General features: G+C 36.9%; 3 protein-coding genes across 4 annotated transcripts in view; all 3 read right to left on the bottom strand.

The window, feature by feature from the left end:
- Nucleotides 1–1,067: 1,067 nt before the first annotated feature.
- si:ch73-196l6.5 (riboflavin transporter 2) lies at nucleotides 1,068–5,099 on the bottom strand. The gene is made up of 4 exons (XM_058378348.1): nucleotides 5,078–5,099; nucleotides 3,212–4,250; nucleotides 2,927–3,050; nucleotides 1,068–1,688 (listed from the first exon to the last, which is right to left on the bottom strand). The coding sequence occupies exons 2-4, from the start codon at nucleotides 4,228–4,230 to the stop codon at nucleotides 1,482–1,484; spliced, it is 1,350 nt and encodes a 449-aa protein (XP_058234331.1). The 5' UTR covers nucleotides 4,231–4,250; nucleotides 5,078–5,099; the 3' UTR covers nucleotides 1,068–1,481.
- Nucleotides 5,100–6,939: 1,840 nt separating this feature from the next.
- Nucleotides 6,940–11,977, bottom strand: slc52a2 (solute carrier family 52 member 2). The gene is made up of 5 exons (XM_058378349.1): nucleotides 11,848–11,977; nucleotides 9,244–9,387; nucleotides 8,151–9,006; nucleotides 7,520–7,643; nucleotides 6,940–7,251 (listed from the first exon to the last, which is right to left on the bottom strand). The coding sequence occupies exons 2-5, from the start codon at nucleotides 9,362–9,364 to the stop codon at nucleotides 7,042–7,044; spliced, it is 1,311 nt and encodes a 436-aa protein (XP_058234332.1). The 5' UTR covers nucleotides 9,365–9,387; nucleotides 11,848–11,977; the 3' UTR covers nucleotides 6,940–7,041.
- LOC131345444 (uncharacterized) overlaps nucleotides 11,049–15,310 on the bottom strand; it is a 5,301-nt gene continuing 1,039 nt past the window's right edge. The window contains exons 2-3 of one of the 2 annotated variants that reach the window (XM_058378343.1): nucleotides 14,491–14,556; nucleotides 11,049–13,887 (exon numbers count right to left, since the gene is read on the bottom strand). In XM_058378343.1, coding sequence (XP_058234326.1) covers nucleotides 11,126–13,887; nucleotides 14,491–14,556 — 2,828 coding nt within the window. In that variant the 3' untranslated portion in view covers nucleotides 11,049–11,125. Of the gene's footprint in view, nucleotides 13,888–14,490; nucleotides 14,616–15,310 lie in introns of both variants that reach the window. The other variant, XM_058378344.1, reaches the window with a different exon arrangement.

Raw genomic sequence — 15,310 nt, 5'->3', positions numbered from 1 at the left:
TATAATACAAATATAATGCTGCTCAAAATACAGTGCCATTATATTACATAAAGTGAAATGGATAGGAATGTTGAAAATATCACATAGTTTACATTAACTCTTTAAAAAAAGGTTTGTGAACAGGTTCTATTGGGAAGCTTTGCAATTAATTTGCTACATAACACTTTTTTAAAGAAAGATCTGCACTCTTTGTTGACCTGTGAGTGAATTTTCTCTCACACATACAGCTGCTGGTACAAACATACACAAACACACATGCATAACACAATAACTGTTACAACAACAAACATGTGGGGAGAAAAAATATCCAGCTCCCATGCCTATGTGCCAGATCTCTTTACCACTACTGTGTCATCTCATGTCAAACTAAATCTATTATCTATTATTGTGGAGTGGCGAGAAATATCTGGTCCCTAAAGAACCAGGAAGGAGAGATCAGGAGCAGCATCAGAAAAACAGCTGTTGAGCTCAGGCCCTGTGCCAAGACCCCTGTGACACCTGCCAGGACAGCAGGCATATTTTCCATGGGTATGAATCCCCACTGACATAGCCATGGTGACAGAACCCGCCCTGAGTGTGTTATCATCAGAGCCTTGCCCCAGAAATAACAGCACTATTAGTAGCTTTAAGCAGGTTCCTGAGTTAGGCCTTCTTCTGTTCTGTATAATTTTAGGCTGGTTATTATTAATTATTATTATTATTATTATTATTATTATTATTATTATATATTCCAAAGCAATACTCTTGAATGTATATAAAGAAGGTATCAGACTGGAAAAGTGAATATATTTTGGTAGTTTTGATATTTCATTTTAGCAGTGGACACCCTTCCCACTTTATCTATCTATCTATCTATCTATCTATCTATCTATCTATCTATCTATCTATCTATCTATCTATCTATCTATCTAAATAATGAAACCACACAGTCATATGGTACAGAATTTCTTATTTCTTCTTGGATCTATTTCAGTGGTCAAAGAATCATAAAGGTTCATGCTAAAGGAAATTTAAAATACAGAAGACATTGCCACCAAGTGGTCACACTAACACATTTCACAGCAAAAAGCAGACTCATTAACTAAAGCACTTCCTTCCCTTTTCATTTTATTGCATTTGTATTCAGTTATATATACACAAGTTAAATTATATATATATATTTATAAATTATTAGTTAAAGAAATCTTCTACCTAGTGTGTGTTTCCTGCAGTAAAAATTACAAAAATTAAAAACATAACCAGAAACAGGCATAGAATCAATCTATATAAATACTATGATATATATATAGTGTTGTACTTACTATATATAAACATGTTGAAAAATATATTAAATATGCATTAAAATGTATTACTATATTAAACATTTAAAAAACAGCCACAGAAATCAATAACACTAAAATACTACAACATGTGGTGCTATATATCATTGAAATTTCCTCAGCAAAAACAGAGCCATATTCCTAGTATAGTGTATTCTGACATTAGCACCTGGTGTTACATGGGTCTCCTGAAGAGAAAAGGTCGTACACATTAACTAAAGGGAACATGATCACAGCTCCCAGCAGGGAGCCCAACTGCACTACTGCACCGCACCACACGAGGGCGCTGTGGCCTTCATCACGCAAGATCACTGCAATCATCACCTTCACGTAGGATAGTGTGAGAACAAAAAATGTCCACGCTGCCACCTGTTATAAAAATAAATGAATTAACTTCTTTTTAGAACATTAAACAGTGAGCATTATAAATATAAAACTGATCATGTATTTATATTAAACAAATAATGTATGTGTGACAGCCTGGGAACATCCATTGAGTTCTGGTTTCACCAAAATGTATTTTTTTCTCTCAGAAATATATTTAAGCATTTCTATTTTGAGCATATATACACCTTTGGTCGTGTCATCCATGTGGATGTTACTTTGACACGTTCCACCTACCTAAGCGTTGTTAAAGACCATGTACACCCTTTCATGGAAACGGTATTCCCTGTGGCCTCTTTCAGCAGGATAATACACCGTGCCACAAAGCCAAAATGGTTCAGGAATGGTTTGATGAGCACAACAACGAGTTTGAGGTGTTGACTTGACCTCCAAATTCCCCAGATCTCAAGTCTGATTCATGGAGGCCCCAACTTACAGGACTTAAAGGATCTGCTGCTAACATCTTGGTGCCAGATACCAAAGCACACCTTCAGTGGAGCCCATGCCTTGACAGGTCAGGGCTGTTTTGGCAGCAAAAGAGGGACCAACACAATATTAGGTCATAATGTTATGCCTGATCGGTGTATATATAAATTTAATCTAAGCAATTAAGTTTTTATTTTAGATTACATTCTAACCTTGTCTGCAAAGAAACCAGTTGAACAAATACAGTAATGCATCCAGTCAGTCTGTCCAGACCTTGCTAGCCAAGTGTGATTTTCTCACACAGTAAATGTGATGAAAAGCTATGTACCATAGTGAAAGACACAAGTGAGACTTAAGTCATTAACAAGAAATGTCTTCAACAGGACTGACTGAATTAATCAGCGATTATTTCCTCACTGATGTTAGCATGAGCAGAGATCAGTAAAGAGTGAAGAGATGACAATGAGGCTCATGTTCATAAGCTGTAATTGACCTTTACCTCAAGCGATGATACAGTGAGGTGGATGATCTTGAAAATCAAATTAATAATTCCCTAGTGTGAACAAATTTTTTTTATTTGAAAATAATGTTTACCCACTAGCTGATTATTTTTATTGTCATTTTTCTCCCTTTTCACTTTTGGGGCCAGACAGATTTTAAAATAGTGCATTTTATGACTTAGATATATATGATGTACTCTATAAGATATTCTCTATATGATAGATTTTCCCAGGTCACCACAAACAAAATAAGCCTCACTAGCAGGTTTAATTTCAAATATACTTCATGTAACATACTATTAGTACAGCTCCAGAAATATGGTTGACCAGCAGTGGACAGGGACTCAGCACTGCCATTGCCATGATATAAACACCAAGAATAGAGCCAAAACCAGTCAGAAATCCCATCAGCACCAATGACCTTTAAACATGGAAAGAACCTAGGTTTAATGTTTCTGTGTTTGAATCTGGTATGGTAGGTAGTTATTTCTGGAGGCTCATAAAATCCTCTTAAGTCTCAAATTATTTCTGTCACCAACAAGCATTATAACTGTCATTTAACATCTAAAACTGGTCACTCACCTCTGAGCATAAAACATGGCAATGAAGCAGGCCAGTGGGTTTGCTAAGGAGGCCAAGGTAGCAGACCAATGATATGCATGGTTCCCATAAGGCAGACATGAGTAAGACTGAACAGATAGTAACACAGAATTCGTCAGAGCATTCACCCAGGCCAGGATGATGAAGATGTAGAAAATTTGTGCCCAGCTGTAAGTTCCCTTTCCAAACATCCCCCTGAACCTCTGGAAGCCATTTTGAGAATTCATCATGGGCTTCTGTTCAGGACTTTTCTTTTTCTTCGCAAAGTCTGAATTTCTAATAGCACCTTTGTATTTGAGATTGCTTGAGCGCTCTCGAGCCACTACTGGAAGGTTGTTCAAAAGAAAGAAAGCTACCAAGCAGACAAACATCATTGCTGCCAGAAAGAAAAAGAAAGCCTTAGCTGAAAAGTTGGCTGGTAAGTAGTGCGGTTTTAGGTAATCAGTCGAGTCCATAGACCCATTGATTGTTTCACTGAGATTGAAGTTTTGAGTGCCGTTGACACACTGCATGGCACCTACTCCTTGAATCAGGGCCACTACAGCTGGGATCAGTCCACTCAAACCTTCACCTATATAATAGGTGGTGAGATACTTTGACTTGAGCTGCATCATGAACGGTAGGAAAGTCACTGACGAGGTGCAGTCCACCGTGGAAATAAAAAAGGTCAGGATCAGGAGATAAACGCTGCGCTCGACTCCTTGTACAATAACAGTCTCCTTCCAGAAGAAAGCTAAGAGTAGGCTTGCAATTGTCCCAAAACTGACAATGACGTAGATCACAGTGGTTTCGTTGAGCTTTCCCGGTTGGAAATGGTGCATCAAAGTGACAAACAGAGGACCAACATTAGCAATCTGGGTCAGGATGGACAGATAGGAGGGAAGGTACCAGCCTTCAGGCACCTGAGGGACGATGAGGGGCAACTCAACCCAGAGCCCACAAATGGTCACCCAGGAGCCCATTCCAAACAGGCAGGCTAAGATACGAGTGAGGAGGGACATGTCCTTTGTTTGTTTGGAGTCTCTAACAAATATAGCAGTAAAAAACAAGTAAGGTTTATATGTACGCCAAAAGCAAGAAGCAAAAAGCCTCCATCTTGAACAAATTATAGATTAAAATTATTAAGGTACACAAATAGAATTGCCCTGAGTCATAGACTTGGTAAATTATTAGGAAACTTGGTGAATTATTAGTCCATTTCCCTATGGGTTAACTCAGGACTTCTTAAAAAAAAACTATTACAGCCGGGAAACCCAGTTTAATAAATTACATCAGTGACACATTTATGTTACAATGTAGTCAAAAGATTAAATTAAATGTTTACAAAAAATATATTTATTCCACTTATGGAACCGTTTTTTTTATCACATTAGATTCTAGTTGCATTATTTATATGCCTAATAAATCTAAAAAAAAACAAAACAAAACAAAACAAAAATAGATTGTAATCTACACTCATGCAGAGTTGACTGGATAGAAATGTAGACTATTTATTAGAACATGGAGCATTCTTAAATCCACTCTTACGGATGTCCTTGCCTGATCACACTGTAACAATGCCAGGAAGGCGTGTTTATTTAAGTATGCCTGCAGACAATCGGTACAGTTTCAGTAGTCCTGCAATCAGCTCAACAAATATATATACACGGCCCAGCTGCAAAAGCCATTGTAATCAATACAAACAAACCTTTTAAATGTTTCCTGAACAATACTGACCCATGAAACACATTAGCAGAATATATATTATTTGAGTGTAATTATAGCAGTGTAAACATTTGTCTATTAAAAATAAATTTAAATGCTGAATAATTGTGCTTGAATATATAATGTTAAAGGTTAGATACTCACTCGTTAGTCAGTCAGTTTCATCTGGTGACTGAGAAGTGTTTGTTAAATTTTTGCTTGAGATTGTAGGTGTACATCTGCTGACCAATCATGATGACCTGCCTGTTGATGTATTATCAAACATGCACTTGATTATACTTCCACTCGAGATTAAAACCAATATAAAGGATTTGCAGATTCACAGAATCTCCAAAAACACAAATGTTTGAGTAGGAAGCAATTCAGAAAAGCTAAAAGATTACAATAAGTGCTTTTCTGAACTTACATATTGCTATCAGCATATTACTACAAAGATAACCTTACTGAAACCCTACATGCAATGACCCTTTAAGCTTGATAGTACATAATGCAAATATAATACACAACAATTGCAAGAAAATATTATAGCTTATATATGGGGTAAGGATGTGTTGGTTTGTCAAAAATTCAACCTGCACAACAAAACATTGTGAAACCTTAAATAACCTTTAGTAAATTTTAACTAGATTAACCCTTTACCAGTGAGCCCTTAAATTGTGCCTGCATTATGTAACCTTATGTTTTCAGCCACCCTTCCTTTACTTCCTTAGACATCCTTTATATTTTACAATGCACACACTCCAAATGTGTATTAAACATTCTGATAAGAGAAAATGTTGCAAGAAACCATAATAAAATTACAATATTCATGCGAAGAAACGTCAGCTGTCATGGCATACTTTAATACTGTACACAGTAATCCAGTTTCATGAATAATTATGTGTGAAGGATAATTCAATCACTACAATCAGAAGACATCAGAGTATAGTTTGTACAAATAAACCTTTATGTCAGATACACAAATAAAGGTGTTATACTCTAAATTTACTCTAAATATTAGAGAAAATATTTTAAACAATTTTTAACTATCATTTTTGTAACCACTTGTCATAATGCATGTCAAATAACACGTTGAAAGAGCAATTTTTATGAATGATAAAACTTCTAATCAGTTGAACTTCAGTCATTGGTCTCGAAAATAAAACAATAATGACTATGCAAATATAATTAGTTTATTAAACTTTTTTTTTAATTAGTACATTAGTATAAATTTTCATGTATTAGTTGCATCTTAATGTCATTTTTCAACAAATTAAAGTGCTCAACATTGCAGTGAATTATTCTTATAATTACCCATAAATTCAGTTATAATTAGAGTTGCATAACAGTCCTGTGGTTAGGTTAGAACATGTTAAAATAAATGCTCTCATAAAAACTAAATAAGCAAAAAATTCTGTCAAAAATTAAGTTAAAAAAAAAATATGGCAATAGTACAGTTCATAAACATGACTTGAAACTAAGCTATCTGATCAAACAGTTACAATCAAAAGTTACCACAAGGCAAAATGGTCAATATTCAAGTTTAATGTGTAGTAAATGAGATGAATCTAACGCGGCAGTGTAGATTGATGAATTATGACCAATTGCTTTAACTGATAAAACAATCAAATTTAATCTAATGGATTAAAGACAGTATATGTTCAGCTGAAAATTTTCTGATTTCATTTAAGGGTAGAAATATATCTATTATTTTAAGCAAGCCAGAGATATGTATGATCGCAGTCCACTGCTTAGGGCCTGTAAATCTAACCGTAAGGAATAGGCATATTCGTTTTAGTCTATAGACATGTATTTGATTTTGAGCTAAAAAATGTTTAACAGACTTCTCAAAACTTGGAAGGACAAAACTATTTGTTTTGTATTATTTGTACTATGTCCCCTGGACTATATTATATCCAGCACATTCAAATGTTATGTCAATACCCCTATTACCTCAGGAATGAATTCATACTTGTATGTATGTCATGTTGCAAAACCTTTGATTCGTTCTAACGTGCATGTGTATTTATTTGCAAAGGCTCTGCACTCCGGCTGATACGTTCCACATGTAATTCCACTCACTTCATATAGGCACTATAAGTGAATGTGATTAAAGGTTGACACTGGTGCTAGCTGCAGGTGTTCACACAGTCTTGAGCTCGCTGAAATACCTGGTACACACTCACTAGCGGGAAAATGGAAAGTGCTCCGATGAGAGAGCCAGCCTGGATGAAAACTCCACACCAGAGCAAAGCAGTATGTCCTGCCTCATGAAGAAGAGTGCTAACCACCACCTTCACATACGAGAACAAGCCTGTGAAGATGATCCATGAGATCACCTGTGGAGAGAACAACCTTCAGGCATCCATTTAACATCATCAAATTGCGTGCGTTTCTTTGTAACATTCTATTAAACATCCAATGCACTGAGTTTACACTGAAACAAGGTTTAAAAGGTTCTCACTATTAAATCATGAACACATATAGAAGGCTTTGGAAAACATACCATCTAATATTTATTATGAGCAGCAGTTAAACTCTACATTACACTAGAAGTGAAACTTGAACTATTCAACAGAGATGTTATATAAAATTACCAATACATACCACCAAAGCCACTCCTGTGTGTGTTCCCAATAGGGGTGGACATGGACTAAGAGCAGCCAGAGACAGCAGATAGACAGCAAACAGCCCTCCTCCAAGAGACATAAAACTAAGGCCAACACTAGACCTATAACATTAAATGGATAAACATTACTTAAACAAAATTAAACAAAATTTTTCCATAGGTATACTCACACTGGAACATCTGTGAAACAAACTGACTCAAACAAACAAACAAAACTGTTAAATAAAATAAAAAGGTGGTTTCATGTAACAGAGAAAGAACTAAGGATAAAATAGTCTCTCGTGAAGATTTTACCTTGGCAGAAATTCTACTGCCTGTTGCCAAGCAGTGAGACTTCTTCTGTAAATGTTATAAATGTCTCCTTATAGATAACATCACCGTATCAACCATTACACGCTTTTTTTCCTTTCCATAATTCAGCTTTAATTATGTGGCATGTTCACTGTAACAAGTCCCTGTGTAGGGGTTGCTATTATACAAGTGATCATTTATTAGAATGAGTGCATTAATATCAAAAATGTATAATAGTTCTGTGGTATAAAATTAGCTTTGCATACAGTATTTGACCATTTTGTTAGCAAACGAATTCAAACATTTTCATGAACCCACCTTAGCAGAACAGCCATGGCCACAAAGCATGCCAGAGGGTTTGCGAGGTTTCCCAAGACAACAGAGAGGTGAAAAGCCATGGTGCCATATGGCAGGCAGGAGAAGCTCTGCACTGATGGCAACACCCCATTAGTCAAAGCAGTGGAGATTCCAAGCAGCATGAGCAGGTAGATATTGCATAAAGTCCAGAAGGACACATCAGGGTTCATTTTCTCCACTTCAACTTGTTCCTCAGACACTGGAGATTCTTCATTTTGTAACGGGTGTGCCTCTGGTCCTTGATATTTCTCAGTCTCTTGCTCTGGGACCTGACGGACCTCCGCTTCAGTAGATGTTGAAAATGTGTATGTCAGAGCCAGGAAGGAGAGTGAAGAGATAGCCAGCATCACAAACAGGAACCAGAAGAAGTCCTGGGCTGGGAAGTTCTCTTTAAGATAATGAGGCTGAGTGCCATTTTCTGTCTCGACACACTCGACCTTTCCTACACCCTGCCCTAGTGCCACGATACAGGGGAAGAGCGCACTGAGCCCCTGGCCAACGAAAAACGTCCTGATGTACTGTGGAGGATAACGGAACATAAAGGGCAAAAAGGTAACATTCGAGGTGCAGCACACGGTTGACAGCACTACAGAAAGCAGCAGGAAGGCCACGGATCTTGGTTCACCGGCAACTGTAGCTACTTCCGACCAGAAGAGGGCGAGAAAGGCTGAAGCAACCACTGCCAGGACTTGTATGGCATGAATAAGCACACGCTCATTCAGACACCCGGGAGCAAAGTGGTGGGTTATAGTGACAGCCAATGGACCCACATTACCAAAGGCAATAAGCACTGAAAGATAGGCTGGCAAATTCCATTCTACAAACAGAAAATATGAAGAGTTTTCACCATGCATGCATAATTATGTGTCTAAATTTTTATTATAAAATTACTAAAGAAATTTACTCATAAATATAAAAATAAAGCAGTTCTTTAAAGGCATGCATAATATAGAGTCAGTTTATGGGGGGACAAGTTACTTGTTATATAAGTTACTCATTGTTTTTACTCATTGCACATTATTTTAATTATTTCTAATGCAGAGAATTGATTTACCTTCTGGCAAAGTGTTTACTACCACCGGCAGTTCAACCCAAAACGAGTTTACAGCTATCCATGATCCCATTCCGAACAAGGCCACCAAAACATGTGTGACCGCAGCATTATTCCACCACATATCTGTCTTCTAGCTGTATTCCTCTGATTAAAGAAAGAAAAAAAAAGGTCAATACATTTCCTTATATCACAGTGCTGACCAGTGATTAATTTTCTATAACATGTCTCTGACAATACTGCTGACTGCAAGAAGAAACACAGGTTTCCAATAATATATTAATATTAACAGTCATAACATTAATATATTGCTGAATTGTGATTATTATTATTATTATTATTATTATTATAAAACTGTTAAGTAATTATTTACTCATTCCCAGCACTAAACCAAACTGTCAGAATAACTAGGACACACATACAATAACAAATTATCCACTAAGATAATATCAAATGCAATTAGTCCAATTTTTTTGTGCCAATATCGTAATTAGTTAAGTTTCATCAATCACAGCAGCAGTCAGTTCAAGAGCGAATTTCCATTGTTGTCTCATTTCTGGATTTTTCCAATTGTGTAAAACAATCTCACAGCATTTTTAGGTAATATTATGGGGTTAAAGGAACAGACATCATTTAATGAAGTCAGACATTTTATAGCTTCAGCATTGTGATCAATGTTCCCAGTGTATAGATTTATAGAAGTCATTAAACAATGAGAAATTCCAAATGATGATCTTTGAATTAGAAGATATTCTATCACAGAGGGTTGAACCCAAGCCACTTCAGTTCAAATTCCAACTCTTATTGCTATATGTGGAGTATTATCTTTCACCATCACTGAGTAACACACTGTGTGTGTTTTTGTTTGTGTAGTACCAACTCATTCACAGGGAACTATATGGTGGATGCTTCACATAAATGTTACCAAATGTGCACAACTGCTAGCAAAGTTTTCGGAAATCCACCGAAACATTTATTAACGCCCCAGAGTCAGTGCTTTGTACTGGTCAGAGGTAAAGCAGCATTGTATTTTTGTCTTTTTAACTTTGAGAGGAAACAGAGGGACTGGTGAGGAAAGCTGAACTATGCAGACGAGGGTAGGTAGCTCATTCCTTCAGTACATTAGACTAGGAATCGGCAAAGGATGGCAGGGGTTGGAGCACGAGTCTTTATTATAAACGGACAGTTTAATATTAATATAAATGCATTTATCTCCCATGCGGCTGGTTAAAGGGAAAAAAACCTCACACTTTTATTAAATTTTCATTTAATGTTTTACAAAATCACTTTACATCGTGGCCTAAATATCATATTTATATGTTTTGAAGGCAGTTAGATTAATTGGCAAGCTCAAATGTTTTTACACCTGGTAATAAAAGGGTGTATAAAGATAAGTGAGACACAATAAAGAATATATATTATATATATATATATATATATATATATATATATCTATATATATATATACATATACATACATACATACATACATACATACACACACACACACATACACACACTTAAGTTATACCTAATACCTATTTATATTTCTTAATAATATATTGTCTCTTCACATCTTGGAATAATACTAAGTGCATAGAAATAATCTGATGAATGCACATTTATGTTGTACATAAGAAATAATACACAGAAACTACCTTAAATCTCAGGGATATAATTGTTTATTTAAAACCAATACTGCCAAAAACAAGCTATAAAAATAAATGCATATTATACACATACTTGACAAGGACAACTCAGAGACCTATTACAAAAAGGTTACAGTTTTACCCCCCCCCCCCCCCCCCCCCCAAAAAAAAGAAAAGAAAACAGAGGCGTTTATTTATTTTTTTTTAATAAAAAAATAATGATGGAAAATCATGAACTATGAATCAGGTGAAAACTCAAAGACTTTCTCTTTGTAACTCTGAAAGATTGAACAGTTGCCTTTGTTCTTTAAATCAATGTTATTGTTGAAAGGCTGAGGTGGTTGATTCATGGTTTGTTCTTGTGGTGTAGATTGTGAAACACTTGGACTCGCCTCACACCCAGCGACATTTTCAGTCGGCTCGGTTATTAAGCTTGTGGACTGGTTCTCGCCAGGCAAGATGCCTTTCAGTTTGCTGACCAGGTCTGACAGAGAGAAGCCTAAGCGGTGTAGCCGTTTGTCTCGGCAACCAATGACGAACTTTTGGTAGTTTAACTCTGAGCGAACAGCCTCTCGCTTTTGAGAATAGTGTGCTCCTTCCATTCTCAAAAGCAACTGATCAACATCTTGAATGCTTTTGCATGGGCCTCCGTTCTTTGTGACTGAAGCAATTATAGTTGTCCTGTAATTTGGGTCTTGCGTTTTTAAATTTTGTGGCCTTTTATTGACCAACTTCTTCAATTTTCTTTTCTTTTTTATTTTGCTCAATGGTCGCAGATTTGCCCTGTCAAACATGACGTACGGCTTTGAAATTGAACGTTTCTTGACAGCAGGAGATCGAGGAATAGAGATAGCATCATAATCATCTGAATAGTCTGACGCATTATCCTCGGCCTGCACTTGGGCTTTATCTGGCCTGTTTTTGTTGTAGGAGTATGCATGACCAAACGGGTACTCACCCATCAACTGGGACAACGTGCAGCTAGCAAACTGTTCCACAAGTTCCCCAGAAGGATCTTTGCAGTACATGCCTCCAGGTAAGAAGTCTTTGAGATTTTCCTCCATTACAGCTGCAATGACCTTCATCATCCTCTGTAAGCATTCCTTCATTAGTGCCCCATACTGATTGTTTGCATTTCCATGGCAGAAGGAAAATACACCAGGAAAGTTGTTCTCCTGCATTGGAACCTGGAGAAACACATTAGTTACAGCCTCGGGTTGCAAGAGAACAGATGCATCCTGGGACCACTCTAGAAGCTTTTCATAAAGGCAGAAAAGGTACTTGCTGAACAACACATACTGGGCATCACTCTTCAGGAGCTGCCAAAAGGGACCCAAGACTTTACAGTACACTACAGCCACCACACAGACAAGAGCCTGTATGGCTTCATCGCTGGCATCAGAATTAATGCTCTCTAGAAAAATATTTGCATCATCTTTTAGTAGCTGTAGGTCAGACACAAACAGTGCAACATCGCTGTAATGGTGAACAAGTGCGGCTGCTGCCTCAAAATAGTTAATGAACCTATTAGATTGATTGACAGGTAACCTAGAAGGGTTATTCCTCTCAATGCAAAAAGCAAGCCAGTGCCTTCTGTAATTATTGTTGCTTTCTCCTCTTGGACACAAGATTTCACAAGCCATGTTGATGTACCGAGTGACAGCACTCTCTTCGAAGTTTAAAAAACCTTTAAATTTTGGGTTTTTGTCTCGTCCAAGCTTATCCCCTGTAGTGTTCACAATTTCTCTTTCAAATGACATCATTTGCTTCTCAACAGCATCAATAAAGTTGAGAAGGAAATGAGTGTTGCAGTGAAGGAAATTCAAAGGCAGTGGCACCAGGGGTTCCTTTCCAGCCGAGTTATAGGCCAAGACCTGTTCATTCAGGGACTGCATCTTGAGATCTTCTTTCAGCATTAGAGCAAACTGATTCTTGAGGAGATCCATAGACACCAGATTGGCCCCATCAGTTCTCCCTCCGTACATTTCTGTAAGTTTTTGCAAAGACAGCACAGAGATATCGAGGATGGATAAACAATCGCCGGTATCAACCCGTGCCTTGACTTCCGAGTCATACATGGGCTCAACAGGCTGACAATGATTATCGTCTTCCTTCTTTACTTTTCTTAGTTGAAACGTCTGGTCAGAGTCATTGTCACATTCCAGCTTTGGTCTGTTTTGTCTATAGTCATGTGGCTTTTGATTGTATTCTGAGTGGGAGTTTGAGATATCAAACGGTTCTCTTTCTTCTTTGATCTTGGCCCTCTGTAAATTTTGGTTCCTTTGAAATAAAAGACGCTTTCTCTTCAAATGCCCTTTGATTATCGACACCCTCCTGTATTCAGGGTCGTCATCATCATCAGAGTCATCAGGGGTAAGACGAAATGGACTCCGAAGAAATTCATCGTACAGTCCATTGCTCCGGTTTCTTCTTGTTTGATTTTTTCGACACTGCATCCTGAACCTTTCCAGACTCGACTGAAGGAGTTTATTGGCTTTATGGATTTTACCGTCACTGCAGAATGCATGGTCGAAATTATAAAGCCATGACACCAGAACAACTGGGTCAAGTTTTTCTCTTTCAATAAAGCTGGTCAGTTCTAGTATCAGACCATTAGTAACGTCTGTTAACTTTGCACGGTCAGAAAAATCAGACATTTCAAGCAAATCAGTTCTGCTGATGCCAATGCTATCACATATTGGTCCCACAAATTCAAAGTTAACATTTGACTCGAGAAAGCTTTCTCTGGAGTCTCCGGTTAAGCTCATAGCTGTCTCTGTATTCCTTTCAATCAAGCCTCGGAAATCTGCAGACTGGAACACTGGAAAAATCTTCTGAAGCCATTTTGTTATATTCACCCATGAAACATTATTATCCTCCTTCAATAGACCGACTTGCACCAGAAGTCGGTTCGTGCAGGGCTTTTGATCCAACTCTAATGATTCACCGTTCTGAGATCCAAGGAAGTCATCCAGAAGGTTGAAGTAGAAATCATCCTCTGTAATAGAACATATACAAGTGAATAAATTAATGATTTAAAACCAAAATGTCTCTAAATTAAATCATGATAAAGGACACTAAAAAAATTGAAATAAATAAATGTTAACACTGTTAGTGTTGCATTAAAATGCAATAACTTTACTATGAGTGTGTAACAGTCTGGGAAAACCCTTGGTTAATTGTTTTTACATTTTATAAAAGCCTATATAAAGTTATGAATTCAGCATTTTCTGAATGCATCACATTCAAGCATTTTAAGGTCCAGTTATGTCTAAAAGTGAAACAGGAGAAAACTGAATTTAAAATTGCATGGGAACATGTCTGACATTTTTAAAGGATCTGATTAGACATCATTAGACATGTATACAAACTTTCAACCAATGTGGTCAAAAAAGTTACAATAAAAAAAAAAAAAAAAAAAAAAGTTAATAACATTTCCACATATAAACTTTGGTGTCAAAGTATGTAACAGGTAGAAAAACTCAATTTTGGATGAAACCCTGATTTTGTCTGTTCAAGCCAGAGCAAAATCCAATGGGTTTTACCAAACTCGCTAGCTGAAATGGAAAATTACAAAAAGGAAAAAAAGAAAATTACTCACTCAATTCATCAGCGATACTCATGGCACTAGGAACACTGAGACTGGAGTCTTGAAGGTCCTCCATAGCTGCACAAAGAAGCGTGGTGGATTGGGTAGTAAAATTTAATCATCTGGAGGTGAACAATCTTCCAAATAAAGGTCAGATAAGTGTTTCAGCACAAACAGCCAGAAACACGTAGTTGGGTTTTTAACTGAAGGGCCGGCTCTAAGATATCCTCCTAGAAGGGATATCACACAACAATAACAATAATATATATATTTTTTAAATGATCACTGTCCCAAAAACGGATCACAATGGATCACCCTAAAACCAGCCCTGCAGTGTGTAAACACCAACAATACATTCCACTCTATTCTTTAATGCATTGTTGTTATTACTGACTATGAGATGGCATGCAAGAGCTCAACATGCAAGAGAGGATATTATAAAGAGGTTGGTATAATTTATAAAGTCCAAAAGTGTCAAAAGTACACTCAACAAAGACAGAACAGCAATGCAGCAGTTCAACACAGCGTGTGATGAAAGTGTGCAAAAGGTCAGCTGTCTCACACACTTGTAACAGATAAACTACTTCCATACTCTACCTATATTTCTAAAGAAAACCCCACTCTCTCGACGACACAAAAGAAGCTTGTTATGTTGCAGAGAAACAAGAATAAAGCCATTTTATGTCCTGAAGGTCAGTCTGTGTCAGAAAACTGACTGCTAGCTAAACTGCTATAAAGTGCTGATAGCCGAGACTCCTTTTTTATAAACGTTAAAGCAACATCTTATGACATAAAAGGTTTTTTTTTTTTTAGTCTCTTGGGTGGTTGTTGT

The sequence above is a fragment of the Hemibagrus wyckioides genome, linkage group LG24, assembly GCF_019097595.1.
Source record: "Hemibagrus wyckioides isolate EC202008001 linkage group LG24, SWU_Hwy_1.0, whole genome shotgun sequence".
NCBI lineage: Eukaryota > Metazoa > Chordata > Actinopteri > Siluriformes > Bagridae > Hemibagrus > Hemibagrus wyckioides.
This window is presented reverse-complemented; position numbering and strand designations above follow the sequence as displayed.